This window comes from Cervus elaphus, chromosome 21 (assembly GCF_910594005.1).
Source record: "Cervus elaphus chromosome 21, mCerEla1.1, whole genome shotgun sequence".
NCBI lineage: Eukaryota > Metazoa > Chordata > Mammalia > Artiodactyla > Cervidae > Cervus > Cervus elaphus.
In genome coordinates this window covers 48,332,651-48,359,328 of record NC_057835.1, presented here as the reverse complement: position 1 = coordinate 48,359,328, position 26,678 = coordinate 48,332,651, and the positions used below count along the sequence as shown (strand labels likewise).

Genomic DNA, 26,678 nt, shown 5'->3' with positions numbered 1-26,678 from the left:
AATTAAAAAATGTAGAGCAATTCATACCAAAGAGAAATATAACATACAAACATGCAAAAGTAGAACACACTACCCAGAGCGAAATCCAATAAAGATGAGAAAATGTGTAGATGCAAATGAGGCTGTGTGGTGGTTCAACAAGCCCACATTTTACTGGGATATACTGGGTTCTACAAAGTACTGTTCTCACAGGTACAACACGTAAAATAATTACTCCACTTCTCTTGACACTTGTTAACTGCACACCCCATTGGCCTGGATGTGTAACTAACCATAATAAAAGATTAGGAAGACCACGGCAGAAGGTTAGCAAATGCACAGTTTACAACCTAAAGGTCTGGGCTTCCCTTGTGGCTCAGCTGGTAAAGAATCCGCCTGCAATGTGGGAGACCTGGGTTTGATCCCTGGGTTGGAAAGATCCCTTGGAGAGGGAAAGGCTACCCACTCCAATATTCTGGCCTGGAGAATTCCATGGACTATACAGTCCATGGGGTCGCAAATAGTCGGACACAACTGAGTGACTTTCACTTTCACTTCACTTTCCTTTATTCAATAGCATAAGGAGAACTGCCAAATTTCAGGATGCTACATCCCAGGGGAATATTCTGCAAAGGGGGATGAGGTACAAATGGGCAGTGGCTGAAGCACAAAAAGAACCAGAAATAGTTACTGATTTTGGAGGAGGCCATTGAGAAATATGACAAATCAATACTGACCATCTGACGGGGACATTTACATAGTAAGCATTTATTCCTGCAGACATCTAAAGGATTCCCATCACTGTTCCATGAAGCAGGTCATATGGAAAGCTTTTACACATTTAAAATAGTTTTTAAAAACACACTGTGTATTTTGGGGCACTCTGAGTGCCTCACCCATTAAAGTAGGTCTTTAAAGTTGGTAGGGGAAAGAACCCTTTATAGACGGAGGGCTTGATGCTGAAGGAAATGAGTTGACTTTAGCGACCACCACAGGAAAAATACTAGGCACAGCTAGAGGCTGAAATCACCTCAAACCTGAAAAGATTCTTAACTCTGCTTAAAAGAGAATCTGAAAGTTGCCTGTGAGCTTACACCTGGCCCCAGTTGAGCTTCCTCATCAGCATTCCAAGCCCTGCCTCGGAAAGCTGGGGAAAAGAATCTTGCAAGCACAGGAAAATAGACAAATTTCTTTCCTTCAAGCCTAATCTGATGATTTAAATCTATCCAGCCTAATGCCTCTCAGGTGTTCTGAGCATCTTATGCCTGTTAAGAGCGCTTCGGCAGAGAGTTACTACCACTAGTAGCGTCTCTTCTGATTAAACACATCTGCCACAAAATAGCAGGTGCCTTCTGGACATAGTGAAATTTGCAGAAATCCTAATAGGAAATTTGCAAAAGGTTTTGAAGGCTCGTGTGTGAAAACATATTTAAGTTTTCTCAGACTTTGGAGAAACAGGGTGGGAGAAGTTTGTTTAAAATTTAATGTCTTTTAAATAAAGGCAGCCCTTTGAGCCTCTGAGCCACCAGGGGAAGCCCCCATGGACTATAGCCCACCAGGCTCCTCTGTCCATGGAATTTTCCAGACAAGAATACTGGAGAGGGTAGCCATTCCCTTCACCCAGGGCTCTTTCCAACCCAGGTATTGAACTTGGGTCTCCTGTACTGCAGGCTGATTCTTTGGCATCTGAGTTACCAGGGAAGCCTCAGACAAAGGCATCAGAAAGATATTAATAGAGTGGAGTTGTTGGCTAAAATCAATTTTAAAAAATGAAACAATTAACAAGGTTAAAGGATAATTTTCAAAAGTGTTAAAAGCATGAGTTTCATGAAACACAAAAATCAACACATGTTTAAGATTCTGTGGAAACGGAAAAGATTTTACAATCAACTCAAAGGAGAATCCAAACAGCAGACACGTTTTTATATCAGGAGTGATGTGAATGTGTAAAGGGGTGGCAAAATTCACCTTTTCCACAGTGGACTGTGTAGTCAATTGCACCTCTGTGGGACAGAATTTATACACCTACAACAGGAATTATTTTATACTGCTATCAGTTTCCTACAACTTACAGAGCTGTAAAACAGCTTTGTAGAATCAGAATTAGATAACCTGGAATGATGTGCTATTGAGGATGCATAGTTTTCTATGGAGGCACAATTTTTTTCCCTACACAGATCACTGCTCATTTTATTTATTGCCGTATTCCCCAAACCTGGAACAGGGTAGATGCTCCATAAATACTTGCTAAACAGATAAATGTCTACTATGTATCAGGCATAAAGCTAAAGCTTTCACATGCATCATCCCCTTTAATCTTCCCAACAACCTTTTAAGATAAATATTATTCTCATATCACTAACTTGAAACTAGCTTGTGTGGTGTTGCACAGTTATTACTTGTCAGAGGTCGAGGGGTGGAGAGCAGGGTAGAGGCAGGTGGAGAAGGAGGATTTGCCTCAGGATTATAATCAGAAAACCCGTCTTTTTTTTTTCTTCCTATTCTTTCTTCTATTCAACACATGTTTTAAATTTATCATTATGGTATCATGTGCCTCTAAATTAGGGGATTGTTTATATGTTACAGAGATATAGACATGATTCCTTGATGAGCTTGATACTGGAGATCCTGGCTTTAAGAAAAGTAAATGAACAGCATTACTCAGGAGAATCTAAGCATAAATAAGAGACATATGAACATCATTATTGTGGCCTTGCAGACATGAACTGGAGAAGGCAATGGCACCCCACTCCAGTACTCTTGCCTGAAAAATCCCATGGATGGAGGTGCCTGGCAGGCTGCAGTCCATAGGATAGCTAAGAGTTGGACACGACTGAGCAGCTTCACTTTCACTTTTCACTTTCATGCATTGGAGAAGGAAATGGCAACCCACTCCAGTGTTCTTGCCTGGAGAATCCCAGGGACGGGGGAGCCTGGTGGGCTGCTATCTCTGGGGTCACACAGAGTCAGACACGACTGAAGCGACTTCGCAGCAGCAGCAGCAAACAAGAACAGAATATTACCAGCCCAGATCCCAACCACCAACCTTAGGTGCTCATTACAATTTTTAGGATAATAAAGATGGATGAATTCAGCAGTGTTTATGGGTGTGGTTTGTTTTCATAGAAAGCAGAGCAGCACTGAGGAAGACAGCAGTGGCTAGCATTTACTGTGTGATTACTGTGACCATGAAGTACTTTCACAGCAACACTTTGAGGCAGGTACTACCATCAGCTCCTGTTTATGGATAAAGAAAGCCGAAGTACACCAAGTCACCTTCACAGAATCACACTGCTAAGCTGCAAGTCTGGGCACTGACCTGGGACGTGTAACTACCGCCCAACCCTCACTCTAAGACACTCTACAGACTGCATCAGTTGTTGAGGTTTTCTCTGCCATCATGTCTTGATTTTTCACAACCCTCTTTGCCTAGGTTTATCAGAGTCTACAAGGGCACTAAGATTCCTGGAGCTTCCCGCACCACAGGGCTGGTAACTGCAGGCTGGCTTAAGTCCGGAGAGCTATCTTCTGGCCACTTGGCACCTGTGGTCATTTGGGTAGTTTACATTCACCCTTGGAGAGGCAGGGGTCAGAGATCAGGGGACAAAAGTAGTCTGTCTCAAACAGGTGAATGTCAAAAAGATGTGTGCCAAATGTTAATCTGAAATCATTCTCTCTTAAGTCCCCCAATAATCCCCTGCTTTCTTTGCTTGCCAGAAAACAGGCTGCCCTCAGAATGAAGTAGTAGTGTGATTTTAGATATATTCAGATGAGTTTTGACATGAAGAATAGGTATGCAGGTGTCAATAAATAGCCAGTGGTTTATTATACCATTTCATTTAATCTTCAAAACAACTCTCTGAAACAGGTATTATTATTATTATCTCCATTCAGGAGATGAATAAGTGAGGTTGAATAACTTGCCTAGGTTAAAGAGTTTGACCAAAATCCCAAGAAGTTTGAGATCTACCAACAGAGGTGTCCATGGAGACCAAAAGCAATATGACAGCTGTTTGCAACACGCCACTTAGCATAAAGCCTTTGTAAGTGGTGTCATTTACTTCATAAGCATTGAAGCATGAGATCTTTATTTCTGAGGGGTATAATACTCACCCTCTTCAAACCATTGTAAATGCTTACCCTTCCCTCAAGGGTATCACAGAATTCCTACCCCTAATAAAAGGTAGCACTACTTTCAAATACATAACGAAAAAAGGCTTTGCTATTACTATCAGACAAACATTAAGAAAGATCTCTGGTGGCTCAGACGGTAAAGAATCTGCCTGCAATGCGGGAGATCTGGGTTCGATCCCTGGGTCAGGAAGCTCCTCTGTAGAAAGGCATGGTAACCAACTCCAGTATTCTTGCCTGGATAATCCCATGGACAGAGAAGCCTGGCGGGCTACAGATCTGGACTGAAATCAGGACTTGTCAACTTTATCCCCCCTGAAGCACAGTTTTGGTGCACAGAACATGTTTCTCTGGCCTTTCATTACAGAGTTTGAAAAGAGAAGGGTGGGAGGAATGGGTGAGGCCTGCAAAAGACCCCCTGACCCTGATGAGCGTCCCTGTGGACCCATCAGCTTCCTCTCACCCACCCCATTCTCCAGCTGAGAGCCACGATCCTACAGGCTTTTACAGTTCATTATACTGTCGTATTTCCTGCTGCCAAGTGCTTCTCGACTTCCACATACAATACTTAAAGCCCCTTGATCTAAACGGAGGCTTAATTTGTGCTTTGAAGGTATTCATCTCAGGGGCAGTGAGTTAGTAGTATTATACTCACTCCAGAATTTTCCCATTCAGAAATCTTTTCTACTAAAAACATCTACCTACGGATCCTGTAACCAAGCTCATTTGAAAGACTTCCTCCCTTTCTTTTCTCAAGGACTGCAACACTCTTATTTTCTCTAGAATCCTCCCACCCCTTAACCCTGATTACCACATACATTTATATTGGACACTCAAAACCCATGGCTCCCTGTAATAACCACATTTGCTTGTTAAGTTGCAGTGGCGTGCCTGGATCTGGAATTTATCACCCCTTTTAAAGTAAACTCAGGCCAGAAAATTTCAGCAGGAAGATGCTTTTTCATTGTGAGGGTGTGGGAAAGGCCATCGAGATGGGGAGAGGGACTGAGTTATTTCGGATACTGCATACTTTACCAGTTATGTCGTGCTGTTTGAATGATTCACTGTAGATCTGATACTGATTTGGACAATGTTTCTTCAGCCACTTGCAGACATCCTGCTGGGTCCACAGGGCCACTGGTTTTGACAGCTTCACCGTAGCTGACTGTAAATAAAGAAGGAAAAGAAGGTCTGTTAACACCAGTCCCATGCCTAGAGAGGCACTACTGTCGGAAGTCCTGTCGTGTGGTAAAGCAGGGGTCCCCAACCCCCAGACCACAGAGGAGCACCTCCTGTCAGACCAGCAGCAGCATTAGCTTAGAAACAAAGTGCACAGTAAATGTAATGCACTTGAATCATCCAGAAACCATCCCTGCCCAACACTGGTCTGTAGGAAAATTATCTTCCATGAAATAGGTCCCTGGTATCAAAAACATTGGGGATCACTGTCAAAGCTACAGGCTGGATTCCCTGAAGATACATATCTGACTCTTGTCCTCCTTTAATGGTCTTCATACCCCTGAAAACCAGGAAGAAAAGGTCCAGGTGGAGAAAGCCATGAAAATTACACCTATTCTTGAGTTCTCTCTGTTGGGGAAAGTCCCCAGGAAGCAGGGTTTTCTGATGACTACTCTAACAACAAGACAACTGGATTACTAAGTAACTGATTAACTTTTGGGGGTGAAACAGCTGCCCCCAAATGACCTTTCTCCATATTCTAAGACAGTGTCGATTTCTCACTATCCTCCAATATCTCTAGGACCTAGGATAACTGGCCCCAGCAGGTGCTAATACTTATTTTAGGAACATTATAGGATTTAGATACTTGTATACTAAGAAGTATGCAAGTAAAAAAAAAAAAAAAAAGAAGTATGCAAGTGGGCCTGGATGTAGGGCGGTCCTGTAAAGTCTAGGAATTAATTATGCACAGTAGGTAAGGGAAAAAGTCAATTCCATCAGCATGTGGGAATGGTAATAAGATAATGGCTGTAGCTAGGCTCCATGTAGAAGCCAACCAGCTGAGGTCTTTTATTGTTCACTGGCTCTTTCAGGGAGGTTTATGAAACAAAACAGAGAGGTGGACGAATGGCAGGTTACAAGTACATTCATTCATTAACAATAATCAATGGTGTTAAAGGCCCATCTTCCTCACAGACCCCAGGAACTTGGCTGAGAGGTGATGGAAGCTTAACTAGCTATAGCTTTTTTTTTTTTTTTCAATCATTCTGAATCACTGTTTGCATTCTGGATCAGGATTTTAATATAGGTGGCTCTTTAAAGGATGCTGGATGGTACACAGACCTGGCCTTAAATATCACTAACATGTCTTTCATTTTCCTTTACACTTTCAGATTATGGCAAGGGGAGAGCCTTGATTTTGTATAAGTGTTATTTAATACATTTAATATCTTACAACACACACTGACATGATCTTTGACAAAAATAGGGCTTCCTTCAGCCTCAGAACTGTCATCAGAAAGCAGAACTGTCATCTAGCACATAATAACTGCTCTGCTTTATTATTTTTTATATTTAAGGTTACCCTAAATCTTTGCTTTTAAAACAAATTTGAGTTAAAAAAACCTGGATCATTATTTACAATTGCCAAGATACAGAAGCTGATTAATGGATAAAGAAGATGTGTATACATATACACACATACACAGAAACAGACAGATACATACATATATACATACAATGGAATACTACTCAGTCATAAAAAATAACGAAAATTTGCCATTTGCAGCAACACAGATAGACATTGAAGGCATTATGCTAAGTGAAATAAGTCAGAAAGAGAAACACAAATACTTTTTCTTATCACTAGATATCACTTATAGGTAGAATCTAAAAATAAAACAAACTTGTGGCTGTAATGACAAAGAAGCAGGCTCACAGATGTAGAGAACAACTTAGTAGTTACCAGCGGGGAGAGAAAAGAGGGCAGGAGCAATATAGGGGTACGGGAGGAAGAGGAAAATAGGTATAAAACAAGAAACAAGGATATATGGTACAACATGGGGAATGTAGCCAATATTTTATAACAACTATAGAAGGAGAATAATCTCTAAAAATTGTGAATCACTCTATTATACACCTGTAATTTATGATACTGTACATCAACTTACTTCAGTAAAAAACAGGTGAATTTCAAGAAAAAATTAAGAAAACAATAATATGGATGGTAACAGTGAAAACAGGATAATTCAAGTTTGGAAAACTGTTCAGGTGTTATGTTTTATTAGTATATTTCCAATTGCATGATTCTTTGGGCCATAACATAAAATAATCACAAAAAATATATCAATTTTTGCTTTGTGCTGTGGTAAGTTTTTTCTTTCACTCTTAAGAGTGGCAGAATCCATTTTTCCAAAGATGATTTTACATGTGCACATACATGTACATACACACATACATATCTGCTTTTCATTTATTGTGGTTGGCATGCCTCCACGGATATTTGGGGTTGACGGTACCTCCCCCTGAACTCTGACAGGGATCATAGGGAGCCGGGCCATGGAATCTGGTGGGATTGATTCTATCTGTGACTTCTGAGACTACATCATGAAAGAGATACAGCTTCTACCTGGCTCAACCTCTCTGGCACTCACCTTTGAAACCCAGACACTATATTGTGAGGAAGACCTGACCACATGAAGAGACCAGATATAGGAGTTTTGGCCAATCCCTCAGCATAAGATCTCAGCTGACAGCCACCACTAACCTATCAACCATCAGACAAATGAGTAGACAAGCTGCAGATTATTCCAGCCACCAGGAATCAAATCTTTTAGTTCAAACTCCCAGATACCCTGATGCAGAAACAAATCAATTGCTGACCCATATAATCCACAAAGAACATATACAGTTCTTCCACCACTGTGCTGGGGTAATGGCAACCTTAGCAACTGAAACACTCAGAACAGAACTGTGACAACTGAGCTTCCCAGAGAACCCTGAACTTAATAGATGCTCTATAGAGCCATAATGAATTAATGACACCATTCTCATCGAGTCTGAGGGCAGAGCCCTGCCTACTTAATCAGCAGTGGATTGGAAGTCCAGCCCTCTCTTCTCTAGCCCCACTGTGTGCTGCTCATGTGGCTCCTAATTAATCTCGTCTGCCTCTTCCTTCCACTCCACAGCCTCTGGGCGCAGACAGGGAGCCCCTTTCCCTCCAATCAACCAGATCAACTGTTTTCCTAATTTTGATGAGAAAGAAGGGCCTCTGGCACGGATAGAGCAAATGAGCTAATGTTTTGTTGTTTAGTTTTTTCCTTTCCGCCCGTCATTGCCTTTCCCTCACATGATTAAGAAACCAGAGATTTGGCTCTTTTAGCTAGAAATGAACTTCCCACCATGTTTCACAAGTCAGCACCTCTGAATCTGGCTCCTTCCTGCTCTAAAAAGTTTCCTTCAGATTAGCTGAATGAGTTCATAGCTGACACATCATTGCCCTGAAACCCCTAGTAAGTTTCTTGCAAGTAAAGCTAATCAAATCTTTTGAAAACGCCTATAAACCAGTCACAGAAGGCTGTAAATTAGGAAGGTAGAAGCAGGAGGGTAAAACTGCTTACATATCAATATACCAAACTTCCTGGGAGGTTATTCTTTTACTCGCTCACTTCCTAGGGAATGAAGTACCCTCAGCACCAAGACAAGCCCCATCAACTGGAGATTCAGGAGGAGATGAATCCAAACATCCCAAGTCAATGCAGAATACACCCTCACCAGCCCATCATGTATGCTTGTGGGATAAATTTCCTTTTAATATAAATCCAGGTGCTCTGAGGCTAACACTCCAGGTGTGGCCTTGATTTGCCTTCACCCTATACTTTTAGTTCTTGTTGTTTAGTTACTAAGTTGTGTTTGACTCTTTGTGACCCCATGGACTGTAGCCTGCTAGGTTCTTCTGTCCGTGGGATTTCCCAGGCAAGAATACTGGAGTGGGTTACCATTTCCTTCTCCAGGGGATTTTCCCAATGCAGAGATTGAATCCACATCTCCTACAGGGGCAGGCTAATTCCTTACCATTGATCCACCAGGGAAGCCCACACTCTCATCTTACTCTGCAGTAATTTGACGTTACCTGCTTAGATGGTAAAGCTTCAGGCATACATTTTTAAGATTATATGAGCCTATCGGGATATGCCTCCCTGTAAACAGGCATAACAGATATACTGGGGAGGGACAGAAATTCCTACTGTTAATAAGCCCTGTTTGTCTCTTACTCAGATAGTGATGTAAGTATTGGCCCCATTTAACTGTCTCAGCCTTGGCTCTAATCTGAACTTGTTATTAGTTGGCTACATGTTAACTTGTGAAGAGCCATTGTGACTCCCACGGCCAGGTCTGCAGCTGCCTTCTCCATTCTCAGAGCAGACTTTTGTTTGTTTTGCTTCAGCTTTTCCCGGTGGAGCAGCCCAGGTCAACTTCCACTTCTCCTCCATTATGATGCCCCTAATAGCAACCAAGCTTGGGGAGTCAATGCCATCACCTGATTTCTTTAAAGAGCTGAGACTTTATTTCTCTGTGCAATCTGGAACAGCAAACATGTGACAAACACACATCAGTCTATTCAATAATCACATTGTCCCACTGGGAGGTGTAGAGCTGTCCAGTCTTCATGGTGTTACTTCCTTGCCCCTCCCACCCAACAGGCATGCCTCTCCCTACACGCAACATTAGATAATTTTCTTGAATATGCTGTATTTCCCCTCACAGGAAGAGTCTATACCAAAATAACAGTTCATAAAACAAAGAGAGAGTATTTCATATTTATTAGAAAGTAATTAAAAAAAAAATCTTGCCCAAGGCAAACATTAGAAAAAACACCTGCCCCATTTCTTTCTCCATGCTCAGGAGGTCTGCTGCATCATACTCTGATTTGCAGCCCTGGAGACAATTTTGGTTTATTCTGCTGCCCTGAAAGAGGCCGGAGGCAGTTTGTTATCTTAAACCCTAAGCACTGGACACCATGCAGAATTCCAGGCATTTTCTTTCTGAATTGGTCCTGGCCTTTCTATAGACAATGTGAATGTGCATTTCAGACGCCGTCACTTTCTGTTTTACAGACACCTCACTTTATGCAAAAGACACCTGACATTTCTGAAAGTCCTTTAAAAGGACTTTTAAAGAAAGTTGTCTGCAAATTATTTTTTGCAAGAAATTCTCATTTTAATTTTGCTTTAATCCATAATTTCAACTATGTTTTCTAGTAGTTTCTGGTTTGCATTTAATTGGAAAAGAATCCTTTTGTTTTTTTAAGAAATTTATTCATTTATTGGCTGTGTTGGATCTCCGCTGCTGCACAGGCTTTCTCTAGTTGTGGTGAGTGGGGGTTACTCTCTCGTTGCGGTGCATGGGGTTCTCATTGCAGTAGCTTCTCTTGCTGCAGAGCATGGACTCTAGAGCATGCGGTCTTCGTTAATTGTGGCACATGGCTAGTTGCCCCATGGCATGTGGGATCTTCCTGGACCAGGGATTGAACCCATATCCCCTGAATTGGCAGACAGACTCTTAACCACTGGACCTCCAAGGAAGTTCTAGAAAAAATTCTTAAGTTATATGTTGTTTAAGGTAAATGTGTGGCATTTCTGCTAAATAATAAAAAATGCTTTAAAGGAGTTTGATATTGAAAGAACAAGTTACAAAATACTTCTAAAGCTAAATTTTATCTTATAATTCAGTTATCCCTTATTTGTTTTGCAATATAAGTTCTTTTTTTTAAATTTACTGGGTTTTGATTTATAAAAAAAATGCTGAAATTTTAAGCCCCTAATGGCTATGCAAACTCTTAATGAGTTCAGCTTACATGAAGCCCAGTGGGTTGATTGGGAAAATTAGAGAAAGCAAAGACTGTTTACTGCCATTGGCAGGACAAAGAAAGCTTTATGGCCAAATATCAGAAAGTGGTAAACATACTTGCTTATAATGAGATGCTGCAGGTATTTGTAAATCTAAAATTGCTTCTTCCTCTCTTACCATCTTGTAATGTCTTTTCTTTAGCTTCAGATCTTCTCTTTTATCGTCTTCCATTGTGTAATCTTACTCAAGATTAGAGAAAGGAAGGAAGAGAGGGGAGGAGGGACAAACATGTTTACTCACACAATAACCCATTAATGTCTGTTCTAGCAGTTTTTATGCTCATTTACCAAAAAGTGCCTTTAGTTATCAAGAAGGATGGGCTAGTTCACAGAATACTTGGCATTTAAATTAAGTAATTTTTAAGTACTAATAATGCCCTCTTTGGCCACCTTCACTCTTTCAAGGGAAAAATGTGATTAGACAAATTTAAAAGGTATCTCTTCTATTATATTTTATTCCCCGGGTAGTTTATGGGATCCACTAGGTCCTTCTCAGGTTTAAACCAAAATATCTTATGGGAATGAAGCTCTTAAACATCTGCCTCCCCAAGAGAAGATATTTCACTGCTAGAAAGTTTCCAGGTAAAAGTCAAACATTTTTCCTCTTGAACGAATGAAAGACTCCTTTCATTCACATTTTCCGACATTGACTACTGCTTCAGTTATCACCTGAATCACTGTATGCTTTCTAACTGTGGTGCTCATCTCTTCTGAGCAGTGTAACACCTCTAACTAGCAGTAGCGGCTACGCAAATTCAGTCATTTTTTCCAAGTATACAGTGTGGCATTGACTAATTCCTTCAACAGCTCTTCATGGGGAATCTGTTTCAGACCTGTTACTTTCCAGTCTCCTCCACCAAGTATTGTAGCTTGTTACTATTCCCTTCACAAAGTAGTGTCCTAAATGTGGTGACTACAAAAATGAAATGTGTTATTAAGTCTAAACCTTCACTATTACTTAGTCATATCAATGACTTGTACTGAACTTAGGGGAAAGTTCTAAAACTTTGCATCTTCTTTAAATGAATTTCTGTCAAATTAACACTCTTCTGATACTGAAGCAGATTTTTTATCAACATTAATTTTGCAGGTTTCAGGCCATCATTTGAGATCATTATTAAATAGGGCATTTGGTTATTCTCCCATATCTGCACCATCCATGTAAAGAAAAGGTATTTGAGGTCCTCAATAACTTTAAAAAGTATACTAGTGTCCTGGAACTAAAAGCTTGAGAATCACTATTTTAAGGCATCATCATGGTGGTGCCATTAAAGAAAAAAAAGAAAAAGATGTTTGGCTTGACATAGTTGTTTTCCTTTAACTTGTCCATATTAAATTTTTGATGGCCTTTTTTCCTTCCAAAATGATCTGAACTATAGAAACTGAAAATCTGAAGGAATCTAAATGGTAGGTTCAAGTTTAAACTCAAGGCAAGAGTCCAATCCACTATAAGACATCTGAAATGGTGACCAGAAACCTGGATCAGGATGGATATATCAAGGGGGTGTGTGTGTGTGTATAAATAACCTCACTTGAATACATAAAGATCAAATGTCAATCCTGTACCTGAAAATAATTACTACATTTTTTTTCTCTTTTTTTTTTTTGAAGCTACACAGATCTAGAGAAACCTAGATCTGAGAAAACTGCAATCTAGATTCAAGATTCTCTCTGAAAGTTTGCAGCATTAGAAAATGTGTCCTGTGAAAGGTGCTATTATTTCAGGTCTATAAGCAGTAGTCTTTTGTATCAAATATATCAAATGGTTTTTTGTATCAAAGCCAAAGTCAGACCTCCATCATCTTTCTCACTGCTTTTTGAGTCCTACTTTTGGAGCAATTCAAGACAAATTTTACTACCTGCTGGACTTAATTCCAGTTCACACATCATACTGGGGCTCTCCATGGGATCACATGTCCTTTTTTTTTTTTTTTTAATTTTGGTATATGATGAATCCCAAATCATATCTCCAGGCCTAACTTCTCTTCAAACTGTATAACTGATGACTTCACAGTTCTATTTGCATATCTAGTAAACATTTTCTTTTTTTGATATGCTGAGTTTTTGTTTATTCAAGAAAAATTTATAAAGCATTTATTACATGCTTGCCCTGTTATATAGTCAATGGGAATAGAGTACTACACAACTGTTTTTTTCTTAACCACACAGAGTTTATGTGTTTACATCTAACCTGATCCCCACCTCTTCCCTCCTTTCCCTCCACAATTATTTGTTTGTTAGCAAACAGTCTAATTCACTTCATCCAAAAATGACCTCCTGTTCTTCCTACCCAGACTGCTGTCTACAGCTCATCTGAGAGAGACAGCCTGCTTCCTGTTGCTGAAACCCTGAATCTTGGATTAATCATGGATGCCTTTCTCTCGTAGTCCATGTCTCATCTATTGGGGAAACTTGAGGGGTCTACCTTCCATTATATGCAGACTCCACTTCTCTTTTCATCACCAACACTGATACAATCATGATTAGAAACACTATTATGCCACATCTAGATTACTTCATCAAGGTACCCAATGCACCTAACAGAGCATTTTGCTTTCCCCCTGCCCTTATTTTAAATCTTTACATGTTCAACACAACCTCGAGCAATCTGAGTACCTAAATCTGTGACACCACCTTCATTACTTTTTTCTAAAACATGCGCTTCCGCTACACTTTCTTGCTGTTACTCACACATGCCAACTATACTCACTGTTTTGCCTGAAACTGTTTTGCCTGGTCTTCCCCCAGATACTTACAGGCAGCTAATTCCCTCACTTCCTTCAAGCCTTTGTTTCAATACTACCTTTCTAATAGTCCTGCCCAATCTCCCCTAATTAGAAATGCAACACTGTCCCCTCCAGCTTCCAGAACTCATTACCTTGTTCCACTGTTTCCATCTCCATAGCAAGTACCAGAGTTAACTTGGTCTTTTGTTTATTATCTGTTTCTTCCCACCAGCTTACAGCCTTCTCAAGGGCAAAGATCTTTTTTATTTCACAAAGAATCCCACACTTCAGAACAGTGCCTGGCACACAGCACTGATAATTTGTGGAAGGAATGAGAGAAAGGTCTGTCTATCATATATCACAGCTCCTATATCCTTGAGTGTCAGAAAACTGGTTCAAGTCCCAGCTGTGCTTTTGACATTCCCAGGTTGGGAGTAAAACAGGCTTTCTTCTGATTATATTTCTCTCATAGTGAGCCAAAAATGCAAAGGCAGTCTGGCACTATAATTCTTAGCAAGATAGCTCACATCTCTGATCCTCTTTTTTTTTTTCTATTTTGAATGATACAAAGAGTGATGTAATGAAAGAACTTGGCATGTGGAATCAGGCAGATCTGGATGGAAGGTCAGCTTTGGCATTCACTAGCACTGTGACCTTGGGCAGGTCACTGAACCTTTCTAAACATGCTCCTCAACATGCTGGAAACAATTCTGACCTTGTCCTTGGTGGAAGGATGAGAAATAGTTTATCTAAATGCTTAAAAGTGTCTGTACACACTATGTTCTCAGGAGAGTTATGGTCACATCTCTTGAAGGGCACCAGGACACCCGCCTACTGGATTCTCAGGCCTGATGTGGTGAATACAGTCAGTCTTCGGAATCTGGCTGACTTGAGCTCAGTTACAGGCATTAGGAGTTGGCGTTAGGAGTACCAAGCGGAGATCTGAAGGAAAACAGCTGGTATGAAAGGAGGAAGACGAAAAGGCACTGGTGGAAAAGGTAGATACAGGAGCAGGGAGACAGTGAGCAAATGCAGAAGAAGGACAGAAAGCAAAGATGGAAAAATAAAGATACCAAATTAGGAGACGCAAGGAAACGGTCCTCCTTATTCAGGCTGGCTTTGCTGCAACCACACAAACATCACCTCACACTTTCCAACAATAGGGTCGTGCCATTGATTTTGCTCCGACTCAGAGTCAGCTCTTCCGTGTCTCCAGGGGTAGTCAGACAGAAAGCATCCTAATTTCACACCAAAGATACAGCCCCGATTCCCCAGGCACCTAACTATTTACAAAGGCACATCATCCAGATGTGTAGCCTCTACTGCTCACAAGCTGTGAAGCGGATGCTTGCATTCAATGCTGGTTAAGATCTGCTGCATCCCAAGTGTGGGTTACTGGGTATGTATCAGGGTTTCTAACAATAAAACCTCCTGGAGGGAATACACAGACATATGCAGGCAGTCAATAGGAAACGAGATCCCTCTGGCGTCCTGGATGGCTGTGACTATCAAGGCCTGCCTTTCCTATCAGCCCAGATTGTCGCACCTGTCGAGAGGAACACGAAGGGAGAGGATCACACTGCACTTTGAGCCTGATCATAGTACAGAGGGGAAACCCATCAGTTATCTGCCCAGATGAGCACACCCTAGGGGTTGGTGCAAGAAGCCAGGGCACATGTACACTCTAAGCAAACCCCTGAATGAATGCCAGATGAACAGAAGCAAAAATGAAACCAAACAGGAAGCATAAAAATGGTTGTTGATCATCCTTGTTTCATATTTTCACGAAAATTCCTTTGGAACAACAATGTGGTACATTGATAACAAAAATGTCCTCAGTGCAAAAAAAAAACAAAAAAGACCCTTTGCAATATGATTGGTCCTTAGATTCCCAAGGTAGCATCTATTTATTTATCCATCTCTTAGGTATAGGCGTAGGGGAGAAGGGAGCCTGGTGACTTGCTTTGATCAGAAGAACAAGGCAGAGCTGATGATACGTGAGGTCAAGAGATCTTTTGCACTTGGGCCTTCTTCTTGCTCCTCTGAGATTGCTAGAACAGGCCTGGTTAAGTTGGACCAAACTGGGCTTGGGAAAGTGGCAGAGGAGATTAATGCCATTCGAGACATAATATTAGGCACAGTTTTATAACAGCATATGGGAGCGAGAATTGTTTTAAGTGCTTTAGATAGATCATCTTTAATCTTTCCAACAACCTACAATCTTTCCAACAATCCACAAAGTAATTATTATTTTCAGTTTATAAAGGAACAGGCTTAGAGGGGTGAAGTAACTCATCCAAGGTCACACTGCCAGCGAATTCAAACTCCATTCTTACTCCACGCTATCACTCTGGCCTGATGAACATAGCGGGAAATGAGGGTTATGATATCATGTTGGCCTGATGGATGCAGGGACAAAAAGATGTGACATCTTACTGAGGTGCCCAGTGCTAGACTGCTTCCTTAACCGAATCAATGAAGATAAATCTGATCTGCCTTTGTCCTGAGTATGCCAAGCTTAGAGCTGGAATTGGCACCAGTCATAAGACCCCTAGTCCAGGGCTCTTTATCCTTATTATGGAAGGAGGCACATTTTTTGGTACTGTATGGGAAGGAAGGCAAGGCTCATCTTTGTCTCTCAACTACATCCCCAATAAAATGTGGAGAAAAACACCTCTCTCCATCTTGCAAAGCTGTTGTGATGACCAAATGAAATAATCAAAAGGCTAAGTGTTCACTTTGGATGAATATACAGAAAAAGAGAGGGCCAATGGGTCTCGGGAAGTTGAGGGCACCATGCTGTTGGCACTCAGGAGAAAATAAAATCCCTAGGAGAATGTTGCTGCAGCTATATTTAGCAGGGACAGGACGGGGACTTGGTTTTGGAAAGCTTAAAATCTCTACAATCTGTTAGGGTCAGAGCCAGACTATGTAAAGCTTCTAATGCTAGTGTTGTCAGGCTTTAAAAGTCAAGCCTATATAAAGGATGGTCATTCTCCAGGCCCATGACTTCTCAATGGCAGCATAATTTGTTTGTAAGTTCACCTGAGCCACATGAAAGAGTTCAATGAGGGCCATTGTGGACTAAGTGTCTGTGTCTCCAGTACACATGTTGGAGCCTTAGCCCTCAGTGTGACTGTATTTGGAGGCAGAGACTCTGTGGGAGTAATTAAGGTTAAATGAGGTCACATGGTGGGGTCTTGATCCCATAGGATTACTGTCCTTAGAGGAGAAGAGACATCAGAGAGCTCTTTGTAGCTCTCTGCAGGGTGTGGACACAGCAAGAAGGTGGCCCATTTCCAAGCCAGGAAGAGAGCTCTCAACAGAATCTGCATGCTGGCATTCTGATCTTAGACTTCAGCCTCTAGAACTGTGACAACAGAATGTTCTTTTATTTAAGCTACTCAATTTGACGGTGTTTTATTATGGCAGCCCAAGCTGACTAATACAGGGGTTAATTCTAGTGCAGATAAACTGGCCAGATGGACAAAATGGTCTGACAATCTAAGGCTGATAGAACTCTGAAAACCTTAGTACATGAAAGGGAAGAGAATAAAATAGAGGCAACATGCATTTTATCATAAAAGCAAAAATACATTTTTCTTGTATATGTACATTTACCTTTTAAGTACTTTCATATAATTAAAGAAAATTTTACTTTGGATTGATCTCATCAACACAATTACCTTTACTGTCATAAACTATTTTCCCACAAACCATGTCTACGCACATATTTTTAAGGCCATATTTCCCTCTGAACAAAAAATCATGTACTTTCACTAGCTTACCAATTTAGGTCGTTTTTATGCTTCTATAGTCATCCTGTCTATTTTTAACCTTCTTGTTGCTATCAAGGAAAGCATGCACATGTTTTTTTTTTTTTTTTTTTAAAGAAGTTATACAAAAGAGCTTACACTGAAAAACAAAAGTTCCATGTCTTCTCATTGGAAACTATTAGTTCTTCGAAGCTGAACACACACACAGCCTAACTTAAATATCTCCCTTCTCCAATCCCAGTTGCAATTTCCAGGGGCAATCTCTTAATGATTCCTCTTTTCAGTCTCTTTAACTTACCAAACTTAGAGAATTATCTGTAGATTTCTCCATGACAAGGATGAGAAGTTCACACACATAATGCTAGTGTACCCCTTCCTTCTCCTTGGTTTACTCTTTGTATTAATAACTTTAGCTCTTAATTGGTTATCTTTGTAGCCTTGATATATTTAAATATAGGACTTTCCAAATAAGCCCCTTTACATTTTTTCTATGGCTTTTCATTTCTTCCTACATTTTCAATACTTGCTCACCTCCTTCCAAGTCCCACCTCTGTCATCTACAATATTATTTTTATATTGTCATGGTTAATGGTGGATATTTTGCCCTACAACCTCTATCTGGTCTGCCGCATTATGACTATAGGTAGATTCAAAGTTAAAAAAATCAATAAGCAGCATTTACCTTATTATGACTGTGTAAATACTGTTCAAATGTTGAGCCAATTAGTCTGGTTTGGATGTTTTTCTTGTGTCACATTCTCAGCATTCCAATGTCATATTTGCTGAGAATCTCAAAGAAGCTTCCCAACATGAAAACCAAATACACTTTCTCTTGTTATATGCCAACAGCTGCTTAAACTCATTCCACAATTTCGTTTGCTGTTTCCACATATCATCCATACATTCACCAACATTAGGGCCCATAAAATACGGTTCCATGGGCCGGTCCATCCGCTACCTGTTTCTGTATGGTCCACAATCTAATTAATCATAGTTTCTATTTTTAAATAGTTAAAATAACCAAAGAATAGTAATATTTTATGATGGGTAAAAGTTACATGAAACTGAAACTTCAGTGTCCACCAAGTTTTACAGGAACTTGGCTATGCCTATCTGCCTTCAGGCTACAAAACTGGAGTGAATGATTTTGACAGAGACCAAATGGCTTGCAAAGTTGAAAATATTTACTATCTGGATCTTCAAAGAAAAAAGTTTGCCAACCCTTGTTCTACACATAGGGAGAGATTTTTCTCAATTTCATGTGCCAAATCATCTATGACATTTTAAAATTTATTTCAAAAATTGCATTGTAATTTCCATGGGCTGACTTATTCTCTGATATGTACCTTTTTCACAGCATCCAGGACTTAAAAAAAAAAAATGAATGCATTCTATATGGATGCAGTATGTTTCTGAATATCTCTGAGGATACAAGAAGAATTTTTAAAAGGAGGATTTTATTATTCAAAAGTTCTCTTTGCACATATTTGGCTTTATCTGTAGGTTTCCTGCAAATATCTGGTTTATATCTTTATCTCCTAATGAAAAAAAAAATGAGGCAATGGAGACTAGACAGGAATTTCTGTGTATTTGCACTGGGCGTGATGCCTGAGTAACCTATTACTCAAAACGATCCCCAAATGCCAAAATGAAGATGACCTCACTCTCAAGGGCTAATACCCATACAATATGCTCCAGTTCATCCCACACACTTAAAAAAAGGTAACTTTTAAGAGACATACGATTTCTCTGCTTGAGGCATAAACATCTGGCCAGTAGGCTTTCCTTCTACAAGCAGGAATGGGCAAGGGAAAGACTGATGAAATTGCTTTACTGACCTCCTGTTTTATGTCCTGTTTCTCACTCCTGGCCCCATGTCTAGAACCTCTTTGAGATTTTACAGTGAAACTCACTGGTGTCTCTCCCCCCTTCCTTTCTCACTGTTATTGCCATCAATCTTTATATTCCCCTACTGTTTTCTTATTTTTTAATGACTTTTATTTTGTATGGGGTTATACCCCGTTAACCATGTTGTGATAAGTTTTAGGTGAACAGCCTCCCTGTGGCTCAGATGGTAAAGAACCTGCCCGCAATGAGGGAAACCCAGGTTCGATCCCTGGGTCAGGAAGATCCTCTGGAGAAGGAAATGGCAACCCACTCCAGTATTCTTGCCTGGAGAATTCCATGGACAGAAGAGCCTGGTGGGCTACAGTCCATGGGGTCACAAAGAGTCAGACACAACTGAGAGACTAACACTTTCACAGCCGATTAATAGTGCTGTGTTAGTTTCAGGTGAAGGGACTCAGCCACACATATATGTGTATCCATTCTCCCCCCAAGTTCCCTCCCATCCAGGCTGCCACATAACACTGAGCAGATTTCCATGGTATTTAACAGGGAGAAGACATAGACCTCTATGCTCAGTTTGCAGTCAGTACAAATGATTGCCATATTTACTTATTTCTAAAAATTGATATATTATTTTATACATGCAAAAGAATATATGTCCACATATAGGCACATACACTTGTGTTCCAGTGAAAAGCTAATAAATAATGGAAACATTTCTCCACTAATAGACAATTTATATTGTTCCTCATTTTTCTGCCACCATGTATTTCGAAAACCCAATCTCCCCCTTCCCTACCTTTAGCTCTTGCCCCATTTTTCCATTCTCTTCACAGAAAGACAGAAAAAATTGTCTAGGGCAATCGTCTGTTTCAGCACCGCATGCTGTTGATCTTGTTGGGCTTCCCTCCCTCCTCCTCCAACTGAACATGCTCTTGTCATGGCCACTGAGGCATCATCTAGGTGGCTAAGTCCGGTATCACTTCTTCCAATAGCACACCTCCCCTTCAGGTGGCCCCTTGGTTGCATATGACACCATGAGACAAACTGTGATGGTGAAATACTTCCTTCTCCTGGTTTCCATACACCTCATTCTAATGGTTTTCTTTCTGCCTGTCTAGTTACTTCTCTTTCTGCAAGCCGCTTCTTCTCTGGAGGGATGGAGGGATGGTGTGCTCAGTGGCTCAGTGGAGTCCAACTCTTTGCATCTCCATGGACTGTACCTCATCAGGCTCCTCTGTCCATGGAATTTTGCAGGCAAGAATACTGGAGGGGGTTGCCATTCCTACTCCAGGGGATCTTCCCTACCCAGGGATCGAACCCATGTCTCATGTGTCTCCTGCTTCTCCTCTAATTCACTCCTAAATGGTCTGCTCTGGAATGGATCCTGGAGCCACTTCTGTTCTATATGTGCACTCTTACCTGTGGTAATTTCAACTCCTGTTGGCTTTAAATACTGTCTATAAGTCAGTGACACCGAAGTTTTATACTTCTTTCTCAGTATCTCTAACTTCAACTTATTTAGACAAGTCACCTACTTTATGTCTCACTTGGATGTCCAATGGGACTTTTAAACTCAACATATCCTAAAACGAATTCACAATTTCCCTCAATTCTGTTTTTCTGCCACTGTTTTAATATCCTGGAAGATATGACCTAAAGTCCAGTAATCATTCTTTCATTTCTTACCTTTCCCTCACCCTTTTTCTAATATACAAGTATACACGATCCATACCAGGACTATGGAGTCTGCATAAAGATTGTGTCTGGGATCTTCTACTCAAGTTTACTTCTTCCAACCCCCAAAGGTAACCATTTGTCACCTAGACTTCAGCAATAATTTTGTCTCATTTCCCAACTTCCACACTTGCCATCTATAATCTATTGTCCATAGCTCAATAAGGATAAACTCTTAAGTGTGCAAATCTGATTCAGTTCTTCATTATCTTCTCCTTTCACTTATAAAACCCAAACTCCATCCTCTAGCCTGAAAAGCCCTTTCCTGGGCTCCAATGCTTCTCCAAAGCCATCTCCAATTATTCTTTGCCTTGGCCTTAATGTTCTAAGATCAAGACATTCTCACCTTCTCTCTGTTCCTCCAGCACACAAGGTCCATCCCCGTTCTAGAGCAAGCACCGAAGGCTAGCCATTTTCTCAGCTCTGCTCCTGACTAGCACTGGCTTGTCATTCAGATCTCAGTTTCAATGTCACTTCCTCAGGGCTGACTTCCTTGACCATCAGTTCATAACTAATTCCTCAAACATTTTAATGCATTATAGTCCTTATTATCTAATAATTTTCCATTTACTTGTCTACTACTATATTCTCTGCACCTAGAACTTGGCACAGAGTAAATATTCTTTAGATGATAAACAAATCAAACAGTTAATATAGGTCTACCTCCAGAGTCTGGACTGATTCTTGATGATGATGATGCAGAAATTCCAAAATAAGAATATAGAATTACACTTTATCTCTTTGTGTCTTTGTGCAAGTTTAAAAATAAACAAGAACTATTTTTTAGTGCAGCTCTAAGGTCACAGCAAAGTAGTGATTTTGGGCTCCAAAATCACTGCAGATGGTGACTGCAGCCATGAAATTAAAAGATGCTTGCTCCTTGAAAGAAAAGCTATGACCAACCTAGATAGCATATTAAAAAGCAGAGACATTACTTTACTGACAAAGGTTCATCTAATCAAAGCTATGGTTTTTTCAGTAGTCATGTATGGATGTGAGAGTTGGACTATAAAGAAAGCTGAGCACTGAAAAATTGATGCTTTTGAACTATGGTGTTGGAGAAGACTCTTGAGAGTCCCTTGGACTTCAAGGACATCCAACCAGTCCATCCTAAAGGAAGTCAGTCCTGAATATTCAGTGAAAGGACTGATATTGAAGCTGAAACTCCAATACTTTGGCCACCTGATGTGAAGAACTGACTCATCTGAAAAGACCCTGATGCTGGGAAAGATTGAGGGTGGGAGGAGAAGGGGACGACAGAGGATAAGATGGTTGGATGGCATCACTGACTCGATGGACATGAGTTTGAGTAAGCTCTGGGAGTTGGTGATGGACAGGGAATCCTGGCATGCTGCAGTCCATGGGGTCACAAAGAGTCAGACACGACTGAGTGACTGAACTGAACTGAAAGTTGAGTGGCAGGTAGACAGATTATTCACATACTTCTGCCCACGCACATGCAGTCTCCCCCACTGGCATTATTCACCACTAGAGAGGTACATTTGTTACAACTGATGAACCTACATCAATATATCATTATCTAAAGTGTCCACAGTTTACATTAGGATTCACTCTAGGTGTTACACATTTTTTTGTGTGTTTGGACAGATGGATAATGACAGCTATTCACCACTATACTACCATAAAGGATAGGTTTGCTGCCTTAAAAATCCTCTGTGCTTAGCCTGTTCATTCCTGCCTCTTCCCTAACCCCTGACAACCAGTGATCTTTTTTACTATCTCCATAATTTTGACTTTCCATAATGCCACAGTTGAAATTATATAGTATGTAGCCTTTACAGGTTAGCTTCTTTCACTGAGTAATTTAAGTGTCCTCCACTGAGTCTCCAATTCATCAATGACAGTTCAGGTGTCCCTAGCCCAGTGCTGGTTCTCATGGACATTCATGCTCTGGTAAGATGTGAGTCTCTGAATTTGCCTGTTAATTTCTCTAATTAAGGAGGCAGTAGTTTGCTACGTGACCTCACTTCTCCTGTGGATCTAAGAAGAATTATTGATTTTTCAGTGTGTTCAGCTTTCTCTTGTTATTAGGATAGAGGGACGACTTCCAAGTTTCTTACATGCTGGATCAGAAATCAGTCTTCCTTGTGTCATTTGCTGATCCAGTTTGATGGGAGAAAAAGATTTTTGTGTAAGACAAAGAGGCACAATGAAGCAACCTGCCAAGCAACAGCAATCTTGGATATCTGAATATGAAAATCGTGAGGATTCTGTCCTCATTCTTTCATTCATATGCATTTACTGGTCACCTGATTAGCACCTTGCATTGTATATCACGTGTGGGTTACTGAGCACTGACTGACACAGAGAAGACGTTCATAGTGCACTTCATATTCACACACGAGTCTGAAAAACCAAAGATCAGATAAGGGAGGTTGGAAGACACCATGAACAGGCACTCAGCTGGCTCTGTTCAAATGGAATTCCAGAGACCTAGATTTGTATCTTGGCTTTTTCATACACTGGCTATTTAATTTTAAGCAGGTGATAATTTCTTTATGCCTCTGCTACGGTGACTTTTAAAGACACTTGCTCCTTGGAAGGAAAGCTATGGCAAATCTAGACAGAGTATTAAAAAGCAAAGACACCACTTTGTTGAAAAACGTCCATCCTAGTCAAAGCTATGATTTTTCCAGCAGTCATATACAGATGTGAGAGTTGGACCATAAAGAATGCTGATCACCGAAGAATTGATGCTTTCAAACTGTGGTGCTGGTGAACACTCTTGAGAGTCCCTTGAACTGCCAGGAGATCAAATCAGTCAATCCTAAAGGAAGTCAGCCTTGGAAGGACTGATGCTGAAATTAAAGCTCTAATACTCTGGCTACCTGATATGAAGAGCCAACTCATTGGAAAAGACTCTGATGCTGGGAGAGATTGAGGGCAAAATGAGAAGCGGGAGGCAGAGGATGAGATGGTTACACAGCATCACCAACTCAATGGATGTGAATTTGAGCAAACTCTGGGAGATAGTGGAGGACAGGGAAGGCTGGTGTGCTGCAGTCCACAGGTTGCAAAGAGTCGGACATGACATAGCCACTGAACACACATGATGACTTCGATGAGAAAATAAACTCAAAACATGTCATTTATTCCGTTACACCTGATGATTAATAATTATTAATAACTGATAGCCTCTACCATTACTGTTATTTTCTTTTTGCTTCTACTGCTGATATATCTATTCTGTCTTCGACGGCTACTCTATTTATTGCTACTGAAGCGTAGGTCAGGTGCAAATCAGAATTAAGCATGTTTTAGAAATACTCACTGACAGCTGCATAATAAACCAGTTTTGTTATTTCTCAGTGGCCTAATTTACCCAGATCTACTAGAAGGAAAAAATGCAAAGGATTCGATAATTGCCATTCCATAACCTCTTCCAAAAACAGTATGGAAAGGTAAGAAACATGGCATTGTATCCTGTTGATTTCGTAGATCCTGGCATGAATCTGGCAGCTTTATTCACAAGAGAAATGAAGGCCAGAGAAGAGTAGGCCAGCCTTCTCTCTGACCACAAAGAGCCAATTAAACATGAACTGAAGCTTCCAATCAGTACACACACGTCTTGACCAAGAGAAGCATTTTCATTTGTTCGGTCTTTCTTCCAACCTGTCTTGTCTTTTTGGTCCTTGTGGCTGTCAGATCTTCTCTAGCGAGGATCATTTCAGGGCCATAAATAGAAATCTGGAATCTCACTGAGCAAGGCTCCCTCAGCACACGAATGTTATTTGTGAAAATGAAATCTGGGATATTACAGAAGTGCTTAACAAATCCAAGACAGGAAAAACTCTTCCACTCACCAAGCATCATCCAGAGTCTGTAGGAATGAGTAACGACACTAAAAGGTATGCCAAAGAGGCCATTTCATTCCTTACCTAAAATTGCATCTCCCCATAAATCATCGAAAATCCTCTTTCAAATGTTTGCTTTTGTCTCCTGTTTATTCCCTTTTAATAAGCTCCCCTTTTCACTTTTTACTCCATTTCCAATTTTTCTCTTGAATTTATACAGGTAGTTAAATTAAAAAACAACAACAACAACAAACCTTCATTCTCTGCCTTTGCAGGCTCATTATTTTCCATTTATTTTCTGGGGTCTAATTCTGATCTTTTAGCCATGTGGCATTCTGAGCAGGTACAAAAAGAGGCTGAAGGTTCAAAGGTATTGGCAGCATTTCTTGACCTCTTTGATTTGAAAGCACATTATCTTAATAATAAAAATATCTGGGTTATGCATTGGATATACAGACCAGAGAGAATTGAGTGCAGGACATTTTTCTGATCTTTCAAAGAAAAGCCCAGAAAAGGATTCCAAAGTAATTTTCCACTGATTCTCTGTTCCTCCATTACATTATTTTTCTGTACCTTTTATACACCAGTGGAGTCCTTCAGAGTCATTTAGAATTATTGATTACAAAGCAGCAAAAATCTTTCATATGGCAAACGGGGTGAATCCAGCCTCCCTCACAGCTACCCTTTCAATCATATTATTTCTACTCATCAAATGTATTTCACTCCATAATTCTTTTTAGAGTCAAACTAGTTTTCAAGTTACTATTACTCATTGAAAAGTGACCATATAAAAAGTTTGAAATCTGTAGATTTAATGTGCCCAACACTTAATTTCATGCTCTGTTTGCCCCATTGTTCAAAGCAAATAGTAGTTAAGTTTTCAGCTCGCTTTCTCTGTGTGTGTGTTTATTTAGCTCATGGCTCCAGCTTTTTACAATATTAATATATTACTTTAAAAAAGTCTCCTACACAGGAAAGGCGTCAAATAATAATTTATAATTGTTATGTGATAACACTGGCTTTGTAGTTCCTATTTGCAAAGTGGCCTGATTTCCATAGTTAACATATGCAGAGGCACTTCTACATTTTTCTTTACTTTCTACTTTAAATAAGTCAACCCTACACCCAAATGACAGAGTACTGAGCAGAAGGGCAGTACTGAAAGCAGGGAAAATGCCTCTGCATATTGTAATTCAAATTATTTAAAAGCCACTTAAAACAAGCAAACAGTTATTAATGACGCTGGATGACTGTTTTCTGTCAGATGCATACCAAGGTTTTTCAATATGCTGCTGAGTAGCCTCTCCTAACTCTGAGTTTAAAAGAAGAGAATTTCAGCATGAAGAATTTTTAGTATCAGGCAGAAGGCCAATGGCTAGGTAACTTTTTTAAAGAATAGCTAGAAGATTCATTCCCTCATGAAATATCTAATCAAGTATCCACTGCATGCAAAGTGCTTTGAGATAGGCTAGAGAGAAAGAACAAGAGGACCCCGGCCTGCAAATGGTTTACATTCTAGCATAAAAGACACTCTCAAGTCAGCACTGAATCATGATGAGAGACGTGAGGATAAAGCTGGTTGAGGAGAGAGCGTGGGATCAGGACCATGAGAGCACAACAAGAATGTCTTTGTCAGTTGGGGGAATGGGTGAGGTTTGTTTCCCAACAACTAGTCACTAAAATAAAAACTGATATTTTGAAAAACATTAACACAGATAAACCTCAACATGAGACTATGAAAATTAACATTGGTGTTACAACATTGATTTTATTGAAAAGTTTTTCCTTTTCAATAGAATT

General features: G+C 40.3%; 1 protein-coding gene across 3 annotated transcripts in view; it reads right to left on the bottom strand.

Annotated features, from left to right (window-relative positions):
- The window catches only part of SAMD12 (sterile alpha motif domain containing 12), a 431,707-nt gene that overhangs the window by 240,088 nt on the left and 164,941 nt on the right, over positions 1-26,678 (bottom strand). For all 3 annotated transcript variants that reach the window (XM_043879269.1, XM_043879268.1, XM_043879270.1), the window contains exon 3: positions 5,146-5,275. In XM_043879269.1, the coding sequence (XP_043735204.1) occupies positions 5,146-5,275 (130 nt within the window). The remainder of the gene's footprint in view (positions 1-5,145; positions 5,276-26,678) is intronic.